The sequence below is a fragment of the Vipera ursinii genome (genome assembly GCF_947247035.1).
Source record: "Vipera ursinii genome assembly, chromosome: 3".
Lineage (NCBI taxonomy): Eukaryota > Metazoa > Chordata > Lepidosauria > Squamata > Viperidae > Vipera > Vipera ursinii.
This window is the reverse complement of record NC_139516.1, coordinates 12,541,176-12,563,510: the sequence shown is the minus strand read 5'-3', so window position 1 is coordinate 12,563,510 and position 22,335 is coordinate 12,541,176. Positions and strand designations below refer to the sequence as shown.

Here is a 22,335-nt window from a genome sequence, read left to right as displayed (position 1 = left end):
TTATGTTCCAAATAGGGCTAGTTTAAAAAAAGTAATGAACAAGTCAGACAATTAGCAATTAAAATTAAGAAAAAATATCCTGTCGCATTCAAAGCCTGCTTCAATAATTTTTTAAAATCATTATTTGCTAAATTTGTACCCTGCCCAACTCCCAACAACTCTGGACATTAAAAAAAATAAGAATAAAACAATACAGGCAGTCCTCAGGCTACAGCGACAATTGGGAATGGAACTGCTATTGCTAAAAGATGAAGTTATAAGGCATGATGTCACATGATCACATTGCTTATTGACAGTACTCCCAGTAGTCATGGTTACTTTTGAACCTAGGACTGCACAGGACATTAAGCAGGGAAAGGCCAAAGTCTAGATAAGGAGCTTAGGGAGGTGGGGGCAGGAGCTATGGCAGAGGTTGCAAGAGGGCCAGCAGAAACAGGAGGGGTATGTATATAGTGGGGAGGCATGTGCTATGAAGTATGAGGGGTGCTATGGGATATAAGATCCTCCATAGTGGGGGTCCCCAAGAGAAAAATTGGCAGAAGCAAATTACTGGTGTGACTTGCTATCTTCCCTGCCAAGTTTCCCATTGAGTTTGTTTGTGGCAGGGAAGTCTGCAAATGGCTATCACTTGACGTGGTTTGTTGGGATATGGTAATCTTGATCTGGATACCCAAACACCCAGGTTGCAATCATGTGACCACAGAGACACCATGACAGCTGGAAATTCAAGGACAAATCATAAGTCCTTTTTTCATCATCGCCATAACTTTGAACAGGTGCTAAAGGAATAGACGTAAGCCAAGAACTGTCCTAAAAATGAGGAACAAAACATGGCAAAAACCAAGCAACAAGAGGGCTTCAACTGCCTGTGCCATTGCATTCTGGATCAGCTGAAGCTTCTGGGTGATCCTTAAGTGCTGCCCTCTATAGAATGCATTGCAAGATTTATGCTACAAGGTGGGGAGGAGAAAGGAATGGCCTTGACAGACAGAAGAAAGAGCTACGATCAAGGCCACACTCATATGAAAGAGATCTGAGTCAGGGCCAAGAGTGAATGAACATCTTAGACAACCCTCACCTTAGTTCACATGTGGTGAACTAAGGAAGAGAGGGGGAGGCATATTCAAACTTGAAAGATTCTGTTACTACATTTTTTACAATACAAGTAATACTAACCTAGGTATATGGCATTGCTTTCCTCGTCTGGTCTAACTTGAAGGACCAACAGGTGAAAAGTTCACGAGTGCCTGTCTGAAGGACCTTGCAGTCTAAGAAAGGGTGCAACTAGCATGCCAGAAGAAGCTGTGCAAAGGCCTTCCTGGCCCTAGCCGCCACCTGCTCAGTCAATAGGGACTGAGAGTCCAGGAAGACCTCCAGATTGCACACCAGTCTTGAACTCAGAAGTGCTACCCCAACCAAGATTAAAACTGTACGGATCTGGGTTGTCCAAGCACCCATAATTACTCAATCTTGGTAGGACTGAGTTGGATAACCAGGTCCTAACCAAACCTACACAGCCTCCAATCCTCGCCCAGGTCCGGGGTCAAAGGATATAAGAGGGTATCATCACCATGCTGAACCCCAAACCAACAAATGACTTCATCCAGTAATTTCACGTAGAAGTTGAATAGGAAGGGAGAGAGAGGGACCTGCAGCACTCTCAAAGAAGAGTCCTAAAACTATCTGTCCCCCCACAACTAACATGGGATGAAACAGGCCTGGAGAAAGAAAGTCACCATAAAACATAAAGCACCATAAAAAGGTAAAGGTAAAGTTTCCCCCGCACATGCGGGCTAGTTGTTTCCAACTCTAGGGGCCGGTGCTCATCTCCGTTTCAAAGCTGAAGAGCCAGCGCTTGTCCGAGGACGTCTCCGTGGTCATGTGGCCAGCATGACTAGGTGCCAAAGGCGCACAGAATGCTGTTACCTTCCCACTGTAGTGGTCCCTATTTTCCTACTTGCATTTTTTACATGCTTTCAAACTGCTAGGTTGGCAGAAGCTGGGATGAGTAACAGGCGCTCACTCTGCTACGCGGCACTTGGGATTTGACCCGCCAAACTGCCGATCTTCTGATTGACAAACTCAGCGTCCTAACCCACTGAGCTACCGCGTCCCTTAAAAGCACCATAATGTTCACTAATCAGAAAAAAGGATGGTAGAATAGTTCTGTTTAGCTTGCCTGGTTGAAACTCTGAAGCATTCTATTGAAATATTGTCTCAGCTCCATGAGCTCAAAACTTAAAATAATTCTGTGTTCTATATTCCAGGACACGAAATTCAAAATAGTTTGTGGGTTCTGGCCAGAGGAAACAATGGGAACTCAAGATCAGCAACTATTTCCTTAACTTTCTCCTGAGGGCTACAAAAGTAGGTAGAATGTAAAATCTAGGCTGAAAATCACCTGTCACTGATCTTGCAGAAAATTTGACAAAGGATAATTTTAAAATATTTTTGAAAATATTACAATAAATTCCTACAATGGTCACCCACTGAAAAATCTATTTAAATTAGAACTTGTTCCTAGAAACCCCCTCCACCTCAAAAGGGAAAATAGAAAAAAAAAATGTGGTTTCCCCCCCCCCCCCCACAATTCCTTTAAATAAAACCTCTGGATAGCTCAGCCAACCAATAAAGGGCAAAGGGAGCAGTTAAATCCTTTCATGTTCACAATTGGTACATCTCCTCTTTGAGGTTTTCCTAATGCTTAGTTTTAAAACAAAAACATTCTTCTGGCAGCTTTACTGTAAGAGCTAACACCTTACTTATTTAGCAACATCAAGTAACAGATTATGGTAACTGCAAAGCAATTATTGCTTTTTTTTCCCCTGATGTTTTTCCTTACACATAAAGGTGACTCCTGGCTTTAAAAAAACCCCGGTCAATGAACTCTAAGTCTTCCACAGCAAAGTTTTGTTTTGGCAGTCATTTAGCTGTGAGGAGTCCTCGTGTATCGAGTTATTGGTTTAACTGCTTTCCTCCCAGCCACGCATTATCTCATTCAGTCAAAGCTGGTGATGGCAAACCTATGACAGGCATGTTACAGATGATACTGTATGCCAGCTTTGGAAATACACCAGACCCTCTAGAAGCCACGTGAGGGGGGCCCGGTAGGAGGACCTTCTGAGAGGCCTCTGGAGCCTCCCCAAAGCATGTGAGATCAGGGCACGCTTCCTGCTCTTTTCCGAAGTTGCAAGGCCACACAAGAGCATTCTCCAAAGTTTGCAGATTTTGTGTGACCTGGAGCTGCCTCGGATAAACATTTTGAAAAAAAATATTTACAATTATGCAAGTATTTTATTTATGTAATAATAAATTTAAATAATTTAATGTAAGATAATTCATCACTCTTTATTATGAATAGTTTCTTGGGGTTTTTTTTGTGTGGGGTGTGTGTGTGTGTTTGTGTGACATGCCAGCAAAGTCAAATTAGGCAATTTCTGAATTACAGAGTAACCCAGTAATAAAACATTACAGACCAGCCTATACCAGTGTTTCCAAACCTTGGGAACTTTAAAACTGTGGACTTCAACTCCCAGAATTTTTCAGCCAGCATTCACCAACCAGAATTCTGAGAGTTGAATCCATACATCTTAAAGATGCCAAGGTTGAGAAACACCGCCCTAGACATGATGATCAGTTCAGTTACAAAACCTGGAAAAAATGCTACTATATATTTCACACTTGAAAAAAAAACATTTATTTGGTGCAGAGTTCAAATGTATTTAATCTACTCTGTTTAAAATTAAATATCTAAAACCATTTTCTGGCAAATTTGTAAAGAAAAAAAGACATACCTTATTATCGCTATCAATTTTATTTAAAGATGTCCTGTAAGAAAATGGATGGAACACAGATCAGTCCCAAGCTGGAAATCTTCATTTGGAATAAATAAGGTTGTATTTAAATACTGCTCTTTAGTAATATAATTAAACGATGAAACACAATGTGAAATACATTCCTCGAAATCATGTGACCACAGGGGATGCTGCAGTGGTTGGAAGTGCAAGGACCAGTCATAAGTCACCATTTTCACTGCCATCATTTTGAACGGTCATTGAGAACTGTAGTATCTCAACAATATTGCCATAAGCAATTTTCCAAAAGATATTTTCTACTGTATGTTATTGGTAGTAAAGATGTTGAGATCATTTACTTTTATTGAATTAACTACATATTGCATTTTATTACTTTCAGTATATTTTACCAGTATTTCCAGGCAGTAGAGAATGAAACAGCTCCACAACCTTTAAACTTCAAAATATTATAAACATTACTTTAAAAAATTGTGACATTATTGATAAACAGAAATATAACCTTGTAACTATACTACTGTTATGTAAAAGAGTCATCTAATTGGTAAGATGGTATAAATTTAATAAACAAAATACAATGTAACTAATTTCATAAATGCAATATGATCACTAAGTTTATTCCATTTCATGATTATATTAGAAAATGTTTAAACAGATAAAAGATACACATAACAAAATACAGAAAACTACATTAAGAAAAGTAAAAAAAAGGTAATGAAAAAATATTGCAAACTATTTACTTTTAACATATAATATCTATGTACATTTCAGTTACATAAAAATATATATATATATATATATATATATATATATATATATATATATATATATATATATATATATATATATATATATATATATATATATATATATATATATACAATACCTGCTATCCGAAAATGACTGGCACGGTTTTCCTGTATTTTTTACACCATTCTTCTCTTTATATCTTTTGCTGATTTTACTTATTAACATTTCTGCTACTTCAATCACATCTTTTGATTTTCCTTTCTGAAAAATAGAATGAAAAAAATTAAATACTGTGGCATCCTTAGTGCTATCTGTTCTTCATTGTTTGCTAATTTGAAACTTAACATTAAGAAAACCAAGATCATGGCATCCGGCCCTCTCAATTCCTGGCAAATAGATGGGGAAGAAATGGAGGTAGTGACAGATTTTATTTTCCTGGGCTCCAAGATCACTGCAGATGGGGACTGCAGCCAAGAAATTAAAAGACGCTTGCTCCTGGGGAGGAAAGCCATGGCAAATCTAGACAGCACGCTAAAAAGCAGAGACATCACCCTGCCAACAAAAGTGCGTATAGTCAAGGCTATGGTCTTCCCAGTTGCAATGTATGGCAGTGAAAGTTGGACCATAAGAAAGGCTGAACGCAAAAGAATTGAGGCCTTTGAACTCTGGTGCTGGAGAAGACTCCTGCGAGTCCCTTGGACTGCAAGGCGATCAAACCGGTCAGTCCTAGAGGAGATCAACCCTGACTGCTCTTTAGAAGGCCAGATCCTGAAGCTAAAACTCAAATACTTTGGCCACCTAATGAGAAGGAAGGACTCACTGGAGAAGAGCCTCATGCTGGGAAAGATTGAGGGCAAAAGAAGGGGACGACAGAGAATGAGGTGGATGGATGGAGTCACTGAAGCAGTAGGCGTGAGCTTAAATGGACTCCGGAAGATGGTAGAGGACAGGAAGGCCTGGAGGAACGTTGTCCATAGGGTCGCGATGGGTCGGACACGACTTGGCAGCTAACAACAACAATGTATCAATAATATGAGAAATAGTTAATAAACTAAAAGCAATCACTATTTTGATTTACTATACAACTAGAAAAGCAATGCCGGAGTGTTTTTACCTTTTCATAATTTATTGGATCAGTTTTCTTATTAGCAGTTTCAGGAGGTGATACATTCAATCTAGTATCATGTTCATCCATTTCAGAGATTGATTTGGAATGCCTTGAATTTATTAGAGAACTCTTATTCTTTTTGGTAGCAGGAAGTGATATTTCAGATGTTTTGGAAGCACTTTTTCTGCTTTTACTTTTTGGCATTTTCTCAACCAAATGCTTAAAATCGGTTTGTGAGTCTGGTATTTTATTGGTTTTGCTGTGTTGATCCTCTGTGAGTTCACCACTGAAACGCTGTTTATGTCTTAGCTCAGAAGAAGTCATTTCAAATATTGAAGCAAAAGCCTTTTGCTTAGCAGCTCTATCACTTAGATTAGCAGCTAACAGAAAACAAAAACAAAAGTTTAAAATTAAATAAACTACCATACTTATTCAAAAGGAAGTCAACTCAGAATGTAATGTATTTACAAGCACAAAAATTACACACTTGTCAACTTAGGGCTGCCAACTCCAGGTAAAACCACTCCTAGGGATTTCCCGCAACCCCAAAATGTTTGCACATATTTCCCATTTTTACGCCTGTGACATATACACATGTGTGTGTATTTAGATATTGGTTTTGCAGCCTCATTCTAAAAAGGGAAATTCTAGGACAATTTAATAAACATTAGTTGAATTAATAACTATTGCTTAAAATTAATTGGCTGCAAATAGGGCAATATTAGAAATGAATTGATCCTCTATCTGCACACCATTGTGTCTCTCATTCACAAGCCATACTTCCTCTTTTCAGAGGGAGGAGGAGGAGATCCTGAGGTGTACCCTAGGCTATGGGTGCATGCAAACCAGTCACTTCTTCTCAGTCCAACCTACCTCACAGGGATGTTAAGGAGGGAAAGTAGGTCTTGTCCACATTTAGATATTACAGTTAAGGTTAGGGAAAACAGGATGTGGGTGGCATGAGGGGAAGGACCGGAAAGCTAAAGTGGAGAACAGAGCTAGATGGAGAAATGGAGAGGAGACAAAGAAAAGAGACAAATGGGCCATAATGGGAAAGAGGGAGAAAGGAACTTTTTCACAATTGGCAGAAAGAATTAATTATCCTATTGAGCAGATGGAATAAATTCTTCTCTTATTAAATCATGCCGGTCTTATAATTTGGTTGATGAAAGCCTGGATATTGAGATTAAACATCCCTAGTCTGACCCTGGAGGAGAAGGGATGATGGGCTTTGCTTAAGTGTTGACTTTTAACTTGCTTATATTAGGCCTAAAGTGTCTGTCCTCTATATGATGAGGTTGCGTTTCAGCAACGATGCAGGAGAAAGTGAGGGAGAAACATGGAGAATCATGGACACAATGGATAATCATATAGAGTCCTCACTGGCAATGAGACAAAAATGGCTACTCCTTTCAACAGCTGCCTGCCCTTTTCAAATATTTGCTTCTTTTCTGCTATTAGAAAACAACTAACACAAACACACACACATATAAACAAACAAACAAACAAACAAACACACAGTTTAAGGTAACTATTTTCTTTCTAAATATTTTCTTTGGATAAATACAAAAAACCCCCCAACTAATATAACCTTGACATTACTTTTTATATAAATAAGGACTTAACCTTGATATACTATACTTTCTGATGCAGTAATCTTTTGACATTGAGTTATTATTGTTTCAGGTATCCAGCACTTTGCTTTTTTCTGCGTTTTAATTTCAGCAATATAATTGTCTGAAAGGCCAGGCAATCTGAAAAAAAACAACACACACACACATTTTAGCAACTTCTTCATGATTTCACTTATGTGAGTATTTCAGACATAGAATGCATTCTTTTTAAGCAAAGTAGCCAAATTGTACAACCATTTGCAGCATTTGGATACTTAATGTATCCAAATGTAGTTCTCCATACAAAGGCACAGGAGGGGGTGAGTTATTTACAGTTTTCCAAAGTATACTGCAATGCCAATTCACATTTCTTGATATATATTTTTTTTAAAAAACAAAATTATAACCATCCTGAATACCAAGCTACTGTTCATCTTACTTCATTCGAATTACTGACGAAGTTCAACACTGAACTTTTCCTTTTCCGCATTTTTGTAAATATTCTAAAACTCAACCTTCCTTACAACCATCGTAATAGTATGCTATCAAGAGTAATGATTTTTTTAAAAAAATCAACAGACAAATGAATAGAAATAACATGTGTGCAGACACCTGGATTCTGTGCATGTTTTTGGACAAAAGAAAGCTAGAATATATTTTTTTCTTTTGTTTTGGAGGAAGTGAAAAAAGCTGCTTGTATTCTCAGCGCCCTTTAAGTTAGACAAGTAGTGAACATGACACTCTGCAGGTTTGAAGTGGAGACCTTCGGCATTGACTGGCTTGCATTCTTGGTGTTCAACTATTATCCAGCTTGAGCTGAGCAATGATTGGCTGAAAGTGCTATCTGAAAAAACATGGCATCCAGGGATGCAAATATAAAGATAACCATGGCAAAAATTGATCCTTTGCATCAAGACATGATGGAAAAACAATCATAACAATAAAAATTGCTTATTTGTGAAGGAGACCCACAAGTACTAAAATCAAGTGTTTAGAGTTCAACGTAGGTGGTCCTCATCTTACAACCACAACAGAGACCAAAATTTCTGTTGCTTAGTGAGACAGTTCTTAAATGAGTTTAGCCCCATTTTATGACCCGAATCACTGCAGTTAAGTTAGTAGCACCATCGCTAAGTGAATCTGGCTTCCCCAGTGACTTTGCTTGTTAGAAGGGCAGAAAGGGTGATCACATGACCTTGGGGCACAGCAACTGTCATATGGAGTCAGTTGCCAGGCATCTAAATGTTGATCACATGACCATGGAGATGCTGTAATTATCATAAGTGTGAAAAACGGGCATAAGTACTTTTTTAGCACCGTTGTAACTTTGATCGGTCCCTAATGAACTAATCTTTACATCATAATTATATATTAATGTACTTTCTCTAAGACACGAAATAAAGAAGTAATGATAAAAAGATATATATAGCTATAATTATTTGTAGTACTCACAATGATTTGTCACTTTTCCATATTGGTGGTTGGGAATCAGGAACAATATCACTTAATTCATCTATGTGAAACATACATATTAAATTAGACATGAAAGGCAATCCTAATGAAGATTTTCTACACCAACATGAAAACTATTTTAAACCATGTCTATTCAAATATGTTGAACAATTTACCTAATTTTTGCTTTCCATTAATATCTACATCTTCCTCACTGTGGATCGTATTTTTCATTTTCTCAGCTGGAACCTCCTATATGTATACATAATAAATCTCAAATATTATTAAGATGCATATTTATTTATATTATTTTCTATGCCAATTACTTCAAGCACAAGATGTAAACAGCATATCCCCGATTAAAAGTGAATTCAGTATTTTCTAATATTTCACATATATCTATGGCACTCTGTTATAAAACTATTTTCCCAAACAACTTTGACATCCTCCTATGTCTACTTGCTAATCAATCTGTTGGAAGATTAAGCTGTCCTCTATTTTTTCCCCGTATAAGGCTTGCTCTTTCTCTTGCAATTATTCTACTTCACTTTTGTTTCTTTCACTTCTTCAAATGATTATTTTTTCCTGAGATCCACTTTACCAAATTGGATTGTTATAAAAAAACCGGTGTGCTTCAAATACAGACTTTTTCAACTGCCTTGTACACTTCATTAATTCTCAATTTTAAAAAAGCTTACCATTTGGGGGAATGTGTAGCTTTTAACCAAACTTGGCAGGTTAGAAGAGATCCATGTAGTTTTCAGATTGAAATCTGCTGTACAAATCTAAAAGTTACCTTCTCAATGGAATTATTCCTGTTAATAGCCTTGGTTGAAGAAAGTAGATGTGCACAATTAGCTTCTCGGGCAGCCTTCATTGCTCTAGTCTCAGGTACTGAGAAAACGTCATTTCTTTCCACTAAGCTCGTTATCTGAAGAGGGGTTTTAATCTTCCCTTTTCGTGGAGTTGCTGAGAAGGAACCCACAGTTCATTTCTTTTAATGCAACTTGTAATGCTGTATGCCATTTCCACGAAAATTACAATAAATGAATTCACTGTTTCAAGGAAAAGAACTGCTCAAGGCATCCTTCAGATTTACAGTGGATTAACCAATGTTCATCACCCTGATATCCTGCCTCATACAAGATTCCGATAAACCAAGTGCTACATGTCAGTGGAAGCTAAAATGGTTAAGATACTGCACCCAACAGAGGAAAGGTATAAAACAGTCTGTATATAAACAAACTGCAGTCTAGATGTTTGCATTAAAACATAGGGTATTGCTCTTTTCAAGAATCCATCATTGCTAGTAATTTGGGAATTATCATAAGCAAAATCCAGAGTAGAATTTGTTCCACAGAACCTGATTTCTACAAATGCTGCTTGATGAGTTTCCTAAACTGTGATGTTCTTTTGTCTCTTGATGGCTGTGTGACATTTAGGAACTTCCCTGCCTTCTCCCTTTATCTGGAGGAAAGCAATGCATGAATCCATATTCGAATGGCTGCGACGTTTTCACAACCTCCAGTCCTTATCCAGAATTCTGTTTCCAATAGCACACAGGAAAAAATATTCCCTTTTAGGGATTATGGAACTCCCTAAATTCATACTATTTCCAAGGAGGCTCAGTTCTCTTTTTCTTTATCAGAACCCCTACACACTAGTCTCCTGTTACATATAAAAATGTAACAATCTAGGGCTGGAGAAGGAAGACAGTAAAATGATTCATCTCAGCCTATCAGGTAAGTGTTTCTAGGTTATTTAGTTTCCACTGAATAATGGGAACATAATCTATCAACTCACTAGACCTTAAATCAGACATGTCAAACACAAGGCCCGGGGGCCGGATCCGGCCCGCGAAGTGGTTTCATGTGGCCCGCGAAGCCATGCTGGAAACAGTGAGGGAACGGCCCCCACTGCCTTGGCCCTGGCCCAGAGACCCTCCTTCTGCAAGAGACCCCCAGATCTGTCCCACTCCTGCCCAGGCCCCCATAGGCACCCTTGATGCGAGCAATGTAGAGCTGGCTACGCCCACCCGGTAGGCCATAGGCACTCTAGCCACGCCCACCCAGTAGGCCACGCCCACCCTGGCCATGCCCACCCGGCCCCTTGAGGGCAACCGCAATGCTGATGCGGCCCTCAATGAAATTGAGTTTGACACCCCTGCCTTAAATGATACTTCTTATGATGATACTCATGCTAATAGCCAGGGCTTTTTTTCTCATAGAACGTTCAGAACGGAGTTCCGGCACCTTTTTTGGATGGAACCTTGTAGGGTAGGCAAGGTGGGTTGTATGACATGTGTGAGTTCCGGCACCTTTTTCTTTTACAAAAAAGCCCTGCTAATAGCTCTGTGTACAGGGAATCATAGTGTAAATTTTTTTTTACAAAATTTGAAGTGATCTTATGAGGTCATCTTGACCAACTTACAAACCCGCTAACATCATTTCTAGAGGCTAAGGATAGTTGTTGACCCATGATGACAGAGGAACATTTTCTAAAAATAATAAAGTACATTAGAAACATACTGAATTAAGGCACAATACTATATGCCATTTTACTTACAAGTAATAATTGAGGGCAATGGACTCTGCACAGAAAACCTGGAAGTGGATGACAAAATCATTGATGCCTCAGACATTTTCCTTTTACCAGGGGTGGTCTTGAAATAAAATGAGAAGTATAATTTAACCTAGCATTCATACATTTAATCAAAGATGACAAAACAAGAATTCTTCTTTTCTATTTAAAAGCTCAAACTACCTTGGATCGACCTGTTTGGAAGTCCATCTCAATTGTTTTTTTACTTGGATTTATCTCTGCCTGAGGACATTGATGTTGAGAGGAGAAACTATTTTTTTCTTCCATTCTTTCTTTACATTCTTTCTCTTTCAGAGGTGATATCTGACTTTCTGGTATAATAACCTAGTCATTTTAAATATGAAAAACCCATTATTACTGTGCTTTCAAACAAGACTAAACTCCAGCTAGCAATGAGGACATTTATATGACAAGGTAGTGGGGCTTTTTTTTGGATCTTTCGAAACTCTATCCCTGACCCGTAATATAATAAGGGTACTAATTAGTGATTCCCTTACTCTGGTTATTCCATGCAATACCTCCCCCCGCCACGGTACTGACAATTGTTGGAATTTTTTTACATCAGAAAACTATGGGGTGATTGACTGGTCAACTGTTTGACTTATTGACCAGTAGATGGCAGCAAAGAGAGAGGAAGGGAGGTAAGCGGGCTACATAAACCACCCATCAGCTTGCAAGGTACACCTTCTCCTTTTACTCTAACAAAGCTGCAAATGCAATATGTCCATTTTTAAACAAAATTCCCCATTAATTTCATATAGCATTAGTATAATGATGCTTAGAAATATTATGGTTCAGATTAAATCAGCCTATAATTTCTAATTGTTAAAAATTAACTTCACGGTTCTAACAGAGAGATGCTATATATTAGAATCCAATTATTTGCTGAAGGGGGCGGGATTAATTTTCTAAATAAATGGGAGGTTTTTCTGAACGGCACATTGACAAAAAAAATAGTAAAATCTACTGTATACCATCTGTACCTTCAAAATTTGCCTTCCATATGTATTACCCAGGTTAAATACATGCATTAAATATTTATCATTGTAACTGGAAAATTTACCTGTGATCCACTTTCATCAAAAACTACATGCACCGTTGTTTTTGCAATTGACCCAGTATTCTTCCTTGTAAACCCCTGAAGCAATAAATAGGCAAAAAAGGAAGGCATTACATAAAAAGTTCATATTTTTTCTAGTTTAGTTTACTTTTATTTACATTATATATTGTATTATGATTAAAAATGTGATGCATTAGTTTTGTTGCTTTTTCTTTCATTGGGAAACAAATCCTCCAGATTGCAAATATTTACAAAATATTTTTTCAGTTCTTTCATTTTATCTTACTTGAAAGTAACACTGCAAATTCAGTATTTTTTTAAACTGGATGTGAAGAGTGTGTGCATGTACAAATGTATGCACACCTTTACGTTAATGTTGACTCCTGCCAACTACCTGGACAAATCCCTGCAATTTTTTTTGGACAGATTTCAGAAGTAAAATCTTAAGATTATCCAACTGGCTTTGTGCCTAAGGCAGACTAAAACTCACAATCTCCCAGTTTCTAGTCTGATGCCTTAGGCAGAACACCAAACTGGCTCTGTAAAAAATGTGAACAAGTGTGTATCTTATTCCTTCCTTATTTTAGGGTTGCTATGATTACTCTGACAAAAATTGCTGGAATTATGCTGTCTTTAATTGCATAGATACAGACAAGTATAACCAACTACAAATATAATAGTAAACAGTGGTTAATAATTTTTATTCAAGAAGAGAAAAAGAAAAAGATGTTACCTGACATTTTGTAGCATCGTAAACTTTTCTTATTGCATCCATAATTTCCAATGCAGAATCGAAATGTAAGATTATTTTCTCACCTTCCTGGGCACCAACAGACATTGGGTTGTTTAGATGTACCATTAATAATTTTTCTTTTTCTTTTTCTACACAGAAATGAAACATATTCTTTATTATTAAATAGTTGTTTATTTGGAAGTAACATACTTGCTTTGCAAACACTGAAAAAATACACCAATAAAATAGTAAAAGTTTTTCTGAAAGAGAAATAGCAATTCTGAATATCATACTTATACTTAACATTCTGAATATAAGAAAAGCATTAAAATCTCAAGTACCTTCAATTATGTAGGTCTTAACATCTTCTTCTGGTATGCACACAGTTTCCCACTGTTGACCCTAGAAGTTAAATTTATGAAAAAAGTAAAGAAGTGTGATATTCAGCTGTTACAGATTACAGCTGAAGATTTGGTGTAGTATTTCCAAAATATAGTTTTGCAGGATGCCAACTGTTTGTCAATATTTTGTGTTCAGGATATTAACTTTTATCTCTGATACAGGTTTTCTTTTCCAACAGATCAAAATTGGAATATGGATTTGACAATAACTTTATCAAAATAAGATATATTGTTATGTACCCACAATATTACAGCTTGAAATAATAGCAGCTATAAAACTCTTCTTCATCCCTCTTTTGTGTTCCCAGACAATATGATACTTAGATGAGCAGACAGTTGCTGTTGAAAAGGAACAAATGTTTTGCCTGTGAATTAAGGGCTTTTTCCTATTATGAGCAGTAAGTATTAACAGCTAAGTAAATTTATCACAACAGCCTGGCAGTATGTGAGATCATATTAAATAGTCACTAATAAGTGCTCTGGAATGCCAATACAGTGAAAAAAAGGTTTTCCAAACTTAACGTTTGGCATTTAGGATGAAGAAAAATAACTCTTTTGGAGACTATCTAGATCAGCAATATGGACTCTGTGGTTTAGGAGGACTTTAATAACTTTAATAATAGCCAAACTAAGCAGAAAACCCAGAAGCATCCAGACACCATTAGAATGTATTTGCCTGCAAAATATATTCCAATGTCCACTCCATCCTTACAAAGGTTCATTCTAACCTTAAAAGTTAAGTCTGACCGACCAATTATCTTCTCATGACACTGGGCTAAGTATTAGATTAGTCATTTCAGTTCTTCTTGCACAATTATGAAAATCAAATCCTAAATATGTTGTCAGTGGTTACCCTGACTCGAACAAAACAGAACAGCTTCATTATACACATGAAAATCCCACTGTATCTCCCATCCAGGAATCATTAGCAACAGAACTTAGATCGTAACTGTCAGGCTGGTAAGAAGATTGCTAGATAATGGAATGCCTAAGCAACAGCAATGGAAAGGGACTGATCTTCATCAGGTAAAGGGGGAGCATACATTATAAAACTTAATGGTTATTTAATTTGAAAGAAAGTATGCATCTGCAAAAAAAAACCACTGAGAAATGAGTTGATATTCTTTACCTTGTATACTTTAAAAACCCTGGATTCTTTTTTATATTTTAAAGATGATCATACTAAAATATAATTGGTAAGATGCAGCATGGATGGGAGGAAGGAAGGAAGGAAAGAGCGAGCTTTTTTAACTTTGACTTCCACAACAAACTATTCTGATGATTAAAAAGGTTGTTACAATCTAAAAAAAGTTTGATTCAATAAAGAAAACTTAACCTACTTCATCATCTGCAGCAACATAGAAGGATATACTTTTACTACCAACATTAAAGTCAATCCAACATTCTTCAAGGTTTTCATCTGCTGGCATCTGTAGCTATAATAGAACCAGTTTTTTTTTAAAAAAAGAATCATTGTAACTCTCTATATGCAAATCTTTTATAACATTTTGCAATGTTCTCATCTTAATAATTATGGGTTATCATGCCAAGGGTAAGTGTATTCGCTCTTCTTATGGAACAGCTTCAGTGCTTTATTTTAGTATTTAAATGTCAGTTTTCAATTATGTTTGAAAATAGGAGTTGTGATTTAATATTGGTTTCAAACTCTAGTTAAAGCACAAGGCCAGGCCATAAAGCATAAACCAAAAGCACAAAGGCCAGGATTTAAAAGGAGATGAGAAAGAGGACATGGAGTTAATCGTCATTCTTAGTTTACCTAATTACTATCCTAAAATAGCTTATCTGAACAGGCCTTCTATGCTGTGCTGATGTTTGCATTCTAATGACTAGTTCTGATATTAGTTTAAGAGCATTCTGTTCCCATTTCTAAATCAAAACTCTTTAAATTATTACCAGTCAATGCAAACTTCCTGAATTCAAATAAAGCATCATGATGTTTCAAATAATATATTGTATATAGTCAAAAGAAAAGAACTTACCTCGTGTTTATCAAGGGCAGCTGATAAACAAGGATAGGTAAATACCCTGTAAGAGAGTACAGTATTCTCATAATAAAAGTATTTTAATTGCTTCTTTCTTCATCTCTACTTAGAAAAAATAGAATTTCCAATTCCCATCACCCTTTTCCTTGGGGAAAAAAGTTTAAACATACACTACTGATAAAATCACCGATGATTATCCCTCCATAAGATATATGGAATACTACTTATTATGTAATTGGTTTTATCCCAGCTTTTGCCATACAATAGGACACACTCTCAAAACACTGGTAAGATAAAATTTACAGGATGCGCTAATTACATTTCATTAACAGCTAATGCTACATCTAGATTGCTGATGTTAGCAAACATGAATAACAACTTCAAAAGAATGATCTTGTGACTATTTTTTCAACTTATGAAAAGCCATACTTAAGAGCATATTCTGTAATTAGAAATCTACATTAATGTTATGCGTACCTTCTTTTGTCTCCAAGCATGCCATTAACTTGGTTAAGGAACTTCCTGCAGTCCTGTTTAAAGAGAAAAGTAGTATTAAGTCCTTTGACAATTTTCTTCTTTTGAAAGAACCAGTATTTGAATATGACTTACTGCAGGGGTGTCAAACTCAATTTCATTGAGGGCCGCATCAGCATTGCAGTTGCCCTCAGGGGGGCGGGTGGGCATGGCCTACTAGCTGGGCGTGGCTAGAGTGCGTATGGCCTACTGGGTGACCATGGCCAGCTCGACATCGTTTGCATCAAGGGTGCCTATGGAGGCCTGGGCAGGAGTGGGACAGATCTGAGGGTCTCTGGCAGAAGGAGATGGGATCGGGGAAAGTGCCAAGGCAGTGGGGGCTGTTCCCTCACTGTTTCCAGGATGGCTTTGCGGGCCACATGAAATCACTTCGCGGGCTGGATCCGGTCCCCGGGCCTTGTGTTTGACATGTCTGACTTACTGTTTCAAATTCAGAATCTTTAATTTGTTTAAATGCACTGCTGACAAAATCCATTGGAAACCACTGGATTGCCAGCTCTCTTCTTTGTTTTTCTGATGTCATTCTGCATAATGCTTCAGTAATGGCAACTTGAAGATCATAGTCTATAATATATATGATAGAAATATTATCATAAAGCCTTTTGATAGTGATTAAATGTTACTGCCTACAAATTAATTAAATGTGTGCGTGTGTGCGTATGCACACATACAAACAATACATAGAATTTGTTGCATATATTTGAAGTACTCAGACTGTTATTCATAGTATGAATACTGTATACTTGTGGACAGGTTTCTTAGCACTCACAAGAATCTCTGCCATCCTACTTGAATTTTTAAAAGGATCCTTTTCTTCTAACAAAATGGGAAGCTGGCTTGTAAGCCAGCACTACTTGGATTTTCAAGAAAGCTTCAAGGTCTACAGCTTCAATATCTCAGAGATATTCCTACAAAATAAAAATGATGGCTGGCTATTCAGTTCCTTATTTGAAAGTATCCCTACCTCTTAGGAAAAAGAAAAGCCATCTTATGAAATGGTCCACTCCCTGCTCTTAAAATTCAAAGCCCAATCTCTTTTAACCCTCTGACTTAAGTTGAAGTTAGGTGCTGGATTTAAATGATATATAATGTAGTCAAAATAAAGCAACTAAAGAATAAAATTGATATGCAAATAAGTAAACCAATGAATTAAGAACACTGATGTATTAATGATTGGATGGAATATAATGAATGAAACAATGGTTCCACTGTGAAAGTTCTGTATCATTGGTCCTATGAAAAGATTGTTTCTGTCTGTGGCATGGAAGCTATAGAAAACTTCTAAAATACATACACTTAGCATTAAGCAGCTCTGGATAACATTAATACGTATGTTGAAATCATAATCTGTGCTTACCCCCAGCATCCAAAATTCTTTTCCCCATATCATTCCTGTCAAACAAATACTGTGATTCAGTTTGATTGGCTTTTTAAACATTACTTGCATTATGTAATGTCTGTTTATCTAATTTATAGGCCACCTGTTGACTCTGGACAACTTACAACTGAAAGTAAAAAAGACAAAAGACAAAAGACAAAAAACAGACCAGAGGCAGCCTGAAGTAAACATATAAACCCCCAAAAACTTCATCCAACAGGGACTCAACTATTACCCTGCCCAAAGTCTAAAAGAGCAGTCAGGTCTGTAATAGCATCTTGAATGTCATCAGATTGGGGGCCAAACCAGTACTCAGAGGGTTTAGTATTTTCAATCTATATTTCCAGATGATGCCCAGAACTAAGAACAATCTAGGCATGAAGGATTTTTAAGAATTATTTTTAAAAGTCTGCATGTATCCAAACTTATTTGCATGTATTGTTTTTGTTAATAATGATTTGTTTGTAACTTTTGATTCTGTAAAAAGTATAAAATGTTTGATATAATAATAACTGTTGATATGATGTAATAATCATTACTTTCAATAGTTTATATATATATATATTATTTATTATTGGATTTATATCCTACATTTCCCCCTTTTTATATTTGCCTCTGTCTCATGGACCGATCTCTCCTTTTCAGAGCTTTTAAGGTTAGGAGTGAAGTTATAGATAGAGACTGTATGTACTGTATTATTTTTTCTCTTAACCAGGACAGTTTAACTATGGTATGATTTTGTTCCATGGGAGACATACCATTAAGAGTATTTATAAGTTCTATTCCTTCAGAAAAGAAATTCCTATTATTGGATTGTGTCTATTAATCTATAAGGGTTACAGAAATAGTCTTACAACATGTAGTTATCCAACCTCTCTTGCTTGAAGGAGATATTTAAATTGATAAACTACCTGTGCCTTATTAATAGTCAAAGGTTACCAGTGGTCTTGCTGACACAACATTATAATACAAATATTACATTTTTAAAGTATCTTCTGAAACAAGTGAGATGAAAATTTGAAGAAGACACCCCCAAATGCAATCTGTCAACAGTATGAGCCATTCTATAAATGACATGTTTTGCTTGGAGGACCTGGCAGTGGGGACAGCGCCAGGCATCATCTGGAGCCAGCTGCACCCTCCTCATTCAGGGTGCAGCTATTATTCCATCTGTGAGAAGGTGGTTTTGGAAAGTGCAGTGAGATATCCATAAACCAATTTAAACTGCATATAGGTTGTGCCTTATTTAAAAACCTGCATATAATTCTTAATTAAAAGAACTGTGTCATATTTATATCAGCTTTTTAAGATTAACTTTAAAATGTTTCATTTTGAACAAATTATGATTAAACATAAATGAAATGATGTTAACATGAAATAACATTATCCTAACAAGATATTAGGGTTTCCACAAGGGACCCAAGTGTTATACTAAAGTTAAATGTGAACTTTATATTAAAGTTAATTACATGAGTTGTAGCATTTCCTTTGTAGAAATTGTTTTCTTTCTAATATCTCGAGGCATAGCAGTAAGCATGGTGTTCAGTTTTCTTACTGCCTAAAGATAATAAAAAGAGGTAATTGAATATTAAGCATATTAAAAAGAGAAACTCAGGATGAGGCCCAAAACATCGTTAAATACCTATATAATGTAATAAAGGAGATTTTAGTTTTCATTAGTTTGCTTCCCGAGAGTTGTGCTACATGCAATTATATTTTCTAGCACACTAAAGGCAATCAATGGACCAAAGAGAAGACCTTCTCTTACAAAGGAAGTAAATTTTGACACAATCACAGTGACCATCTAAACAAATTTATTGAAAAATAAACCATGGAATCAAAATCAATGGTTGCCAGAATCAATGCTGAGCAGGAAGTGGTTTTATTCTGTGGGGTTTCTCAGGGCTCAATATTCTTATCTCTTATTTCATATTTACAAGAGACGTATCTCACTGGTGAAGTCATCCAACTGTATGAGGTCAGTTATCATCAATATAGTAATAATACCCAGTTGTACATCTTGGCCCCTGGCTTTACCAAGTGACACCATCAAGGTTCTGTCATATTGTCAAGAGACTATTGAGGTCTGGATGGGAAGAAACAGCCTGAGGCTCAATTCTAGTAGGACTGAGCAGTGGGGGTGTGGGGTTTTCCAGGCTCTCTCCAACTTTACTTTCTGGATAGCACTGCATTTCTCTACATGTAACCTATGTTTTGAAACTCCTCCCAGCCCTGCAGCTCTGCTCAAAGAAGCAGCAGTAGTGGCTAGAAGGGTCTTCACAGAGTGTCAACTTCTCTACCAGTTGGGCTTATTCCTGGATAGGGAGGGCCTTCTCACTATCAGGCTCTGTTGTTTGGATTACTGTAGCACACTTTATTTGGAACTGCCCTCAAGGCCACTCAGAAACTACAGCTAGTATAGAATGCAGCAGCACAAGTAGTTACGGGCACATCTGATACACCTATACAACACCTCTATTTGCAAGTTGCACTGGTTGCCAGCTGGTTTCCAGGTGTAATTCAAGGTGCTGAAAGTATCTATAGAGTCCTTTGTGGTACAGAACCTAGATATTTGGAGGCCATTTTTTAAAATAGTTTCTTTTAAGATCACAAAAGGTCAACGTGCTTGGAGTCTTAACCAACTAAACAACGGCATCTTATAGGCATACCATTTCTGTTGCCCTGCCTGCCTTCTGGGACAGTATTTCTCCTGAGGTCCATACAGCCCCAACTCTGCTATCATTCAGAAGGCCTTAAAAGCTAACTTTTCCAATAGACACATGCCCAGAGCAATATTGTGAACTTACTGCAGTGTGATGTAATTTCTGCCTTCCCAGTATATGATTGTTTTATCTTTTTGTTTCTTCCTTATTATTACAATCTGCTTTTTAAACTTAATTATCTTAAACTGCTCTGCAGTCAGGCAAATAAATACAGGCATATAATGCGATAGCATTACTCTATGTTATTTTTATTCCACTTTTATTACTTTTATAAATAACTCAAAGTGTCAAGCGATACATAATAAAATTCCAAGAGTTTCAAATAATGTACAGGTGGTCCTCGACTTACAACAGCAATTGAGCCTGGAATTTTGATCGTAAATCATGGGATTGTTCAGTCATCATGTGACTAGACTTGATTTTATGACCATTTTTATGATGGTTGTTAAGTGAATAACTGTGGTCATTAAGCAACTCATAAGATCATAAGCCCAAATCCAATTTAACCAAAGGGCATTTTTTGCTGAAAGACAGGAAAAAAAGTTGCAAATTGTGATCATGTGACTAGACACTGTAATTAGCTGTAAATACAAGCTTGCCTGCCAAGTGCTTGAAATGCAATCACGGGACCACTGAGGTGATGCAACCATCGTAACTTCAAGGATGTGTCATAAGTAACTTTTTTTGAATCTGTCATAATTTCAATCAATTGCTAAGTGACTGGTCATAAGTCGAGAACTACCTATAGTACAGGATATTCAGAAAGATGAGTATGTAGATACTAGAAATTATAGAAGGGAACAAATAGGTAAATAAAGTACATTAATGAATGCATTTATCTGTATGGTTAATTTAAATCAATACAGTAGTGTTTTTTTAAATAAATTTCATCTTTTCCCAAAATTTAGAAATGAAGCTTGAGTACTAGATGTGTCTAATATCCTATATCTGAAACACAGAAGATTAATATTGCAATTAAAACATAGCAAGATAGCGAGTTCAAGTTTAAAAGCCCCAAAAGATAATATTAGAAAGAATTCTTACCTCCTGCTGAATATAAATACTAATTCTCTTATCAGCTGCAAGAGCACTTATTCGCAATATGAAATTTTCAAGTGTTTGAATTTTACCTAGATGAAAATATAAGGCATTATTTACAGAATCATATAATTGAAGTTTAAAGGCATTCACAAGCATTGATGTAAAAGAATATTCAAGGCAAAATACTTTTAAATTACAAAATATTATGTCAAAAACTGTATCATAATTGATTTGCAGACATACCTTCACTGCTGGTATCATGTACTATCTACAATTAAAATAAACAATATATTAAAATTACTCTGCACACAGAAAATAACTGTTATACCATAGTCCTGGATAGAACATACCACATTGTTTCAATGTTTTTTTTCAAAAAACAATAAATAATGCATTTCTTTCGATATACATACATGGGACCTATTCTTGAGATTAATATAAAAAGGAATTCCTAAGTGTTATAGTCATCATCTGCATATGGTAAGAACTGAAATTAAATACGTACTTTAATTTTTTGTTTAGTAAATCTCAACCCATCTTATTCTAGGCATATCAATGAGGAAAAATAAAGTCAAATATGAAAAAAGCTTCTCAAAGTAATGTGAATATTAAATTTATCACATAATTTGTGAAAGAATACACATGGGATATATTTACCATTAGGACATCAAGGAAATCTTCAAAAAGAGTAGTAAATGCCTCATTACATCCACAGTCTTTATTTTTCAAAATCTCTTTGGCCTTTTCAAACCAATTAACCATGTGAAGAAAGAAAATAAAAATTTGTACAATCATTATGGTTATTTGCTCATTTATGTAAAAAAGACAATTGTAGAATAGCATTAAAAATGTTAAACAACTCAGCAGTCAAACATATGCAGATATCATGCAGACCTGCTAGCTAATTAGTCTTAGAATTATTTTCCAATATTATATACTTATCTTTTGAATAAGACCATATTCAATCATTGCTGGAAACCCAACTTCACCTAATATGTTAATATTTCTGCCATGGTTCTGAAGAATATTCAGCAAAGTGGAAACATTGTTAACTTCTTCACTATCAAGTTGCTGAAATTTTTTAAAAAAAGTGCATGTAAACAAAAACAAGACTTGTTTCAGTTTT

General features: G+C 36.2%; 2 protein-coding genes and 1 long non-coding RNA gene across 3 annotated transcripts in view; 1 reads left to right on the top strand and 2 right to left on the bottom strand.

Annotated features, from left to right (window-relative positions):
- TUBB1 (tubulin beta 1 class VI) overlaps positions 1–22,335 on the top strand; it is a 917,325-nt gene that overhangs the window by 679,846 nt on the left and 215,144 nt on the right. The window lies entirely within an intron of this gene.
- Positions 1–22,335, bottom strand: part of SYCP2 (synaptonemal complex protein 2) — a gene marked incomplete at both ends in the record, with an annotated part of 52,457 nt that overhangs the window by 27,618 nt on the left and 2,504 nt on the right. The window contains 17 exons of the mRNA XM_083358122.1: positions 3,795–3,828; positions 4,699–4,823; positions 5,677–6,050; positions 11,615–11,660; positions 12,400–12,474; positions 13,130–13,278; positions 13,471–13,531; positions 14,871–14,966; positions 15,531–15,576; positions 16,011–16,063; positions 16,489–16,631; positions 17,425–17,459; positions 18,915–19,003; positions 21,213–21,298; positions 21,453–21,477; positions 21,867–21,967; positions 22,148–22,280. Coding sequence (XP_083214248.1) covers positions 3,795–3,828; positions 4,699–4,823; positions 5,677–6,050; positions 11,615–11,660; positions 12,400–12,474; positions 13,130–13,278; positions 13,471–13,531; positions 14,871–14,966; positions 15,531–15,576; positions 16,011–16,063; positions 16,489–16,631; positions 17,425–17,459; positions 18,915–19,003; positions 21,213–21,298; positions 21,453–21,477; positions 21,867–21,967; positions 22,148–22,280 — 1,671 coding nt within the window. The remainder of the gene's footprint in view (positions 1–3,794; positions 3,829–4,698; positions 4,824–5,676; positions 6,051–11,614; positions 11,661–12,399; positions 12,475–13,129; positions 13,279–13,470; positions 13,532–14,870; positions 14,967–15,530; positions 15,577–16,010; positions 16,064–16,488; positions 16,632–17,424; positions 17,460–18,914; positions 19,004–21,212; positions 21,299–21,452; positions 21,478–21,866; positions 21,968–22,147; positions 22,281–22,335) is intronic.
- LOC310639379 lies at positions 8,737–9,663 on the bottom strand. The gene is made up of 3 exons (XR_014492286.1): positions 9,532–9,663; positions 8,912–8,987; positions 8,737–8,796 (listed from the first exon to the last, which is right to left on the bottom strand). It is a non-coding gene; the product is annotated as an uncharacterized lncRNA (long non-coding RNA).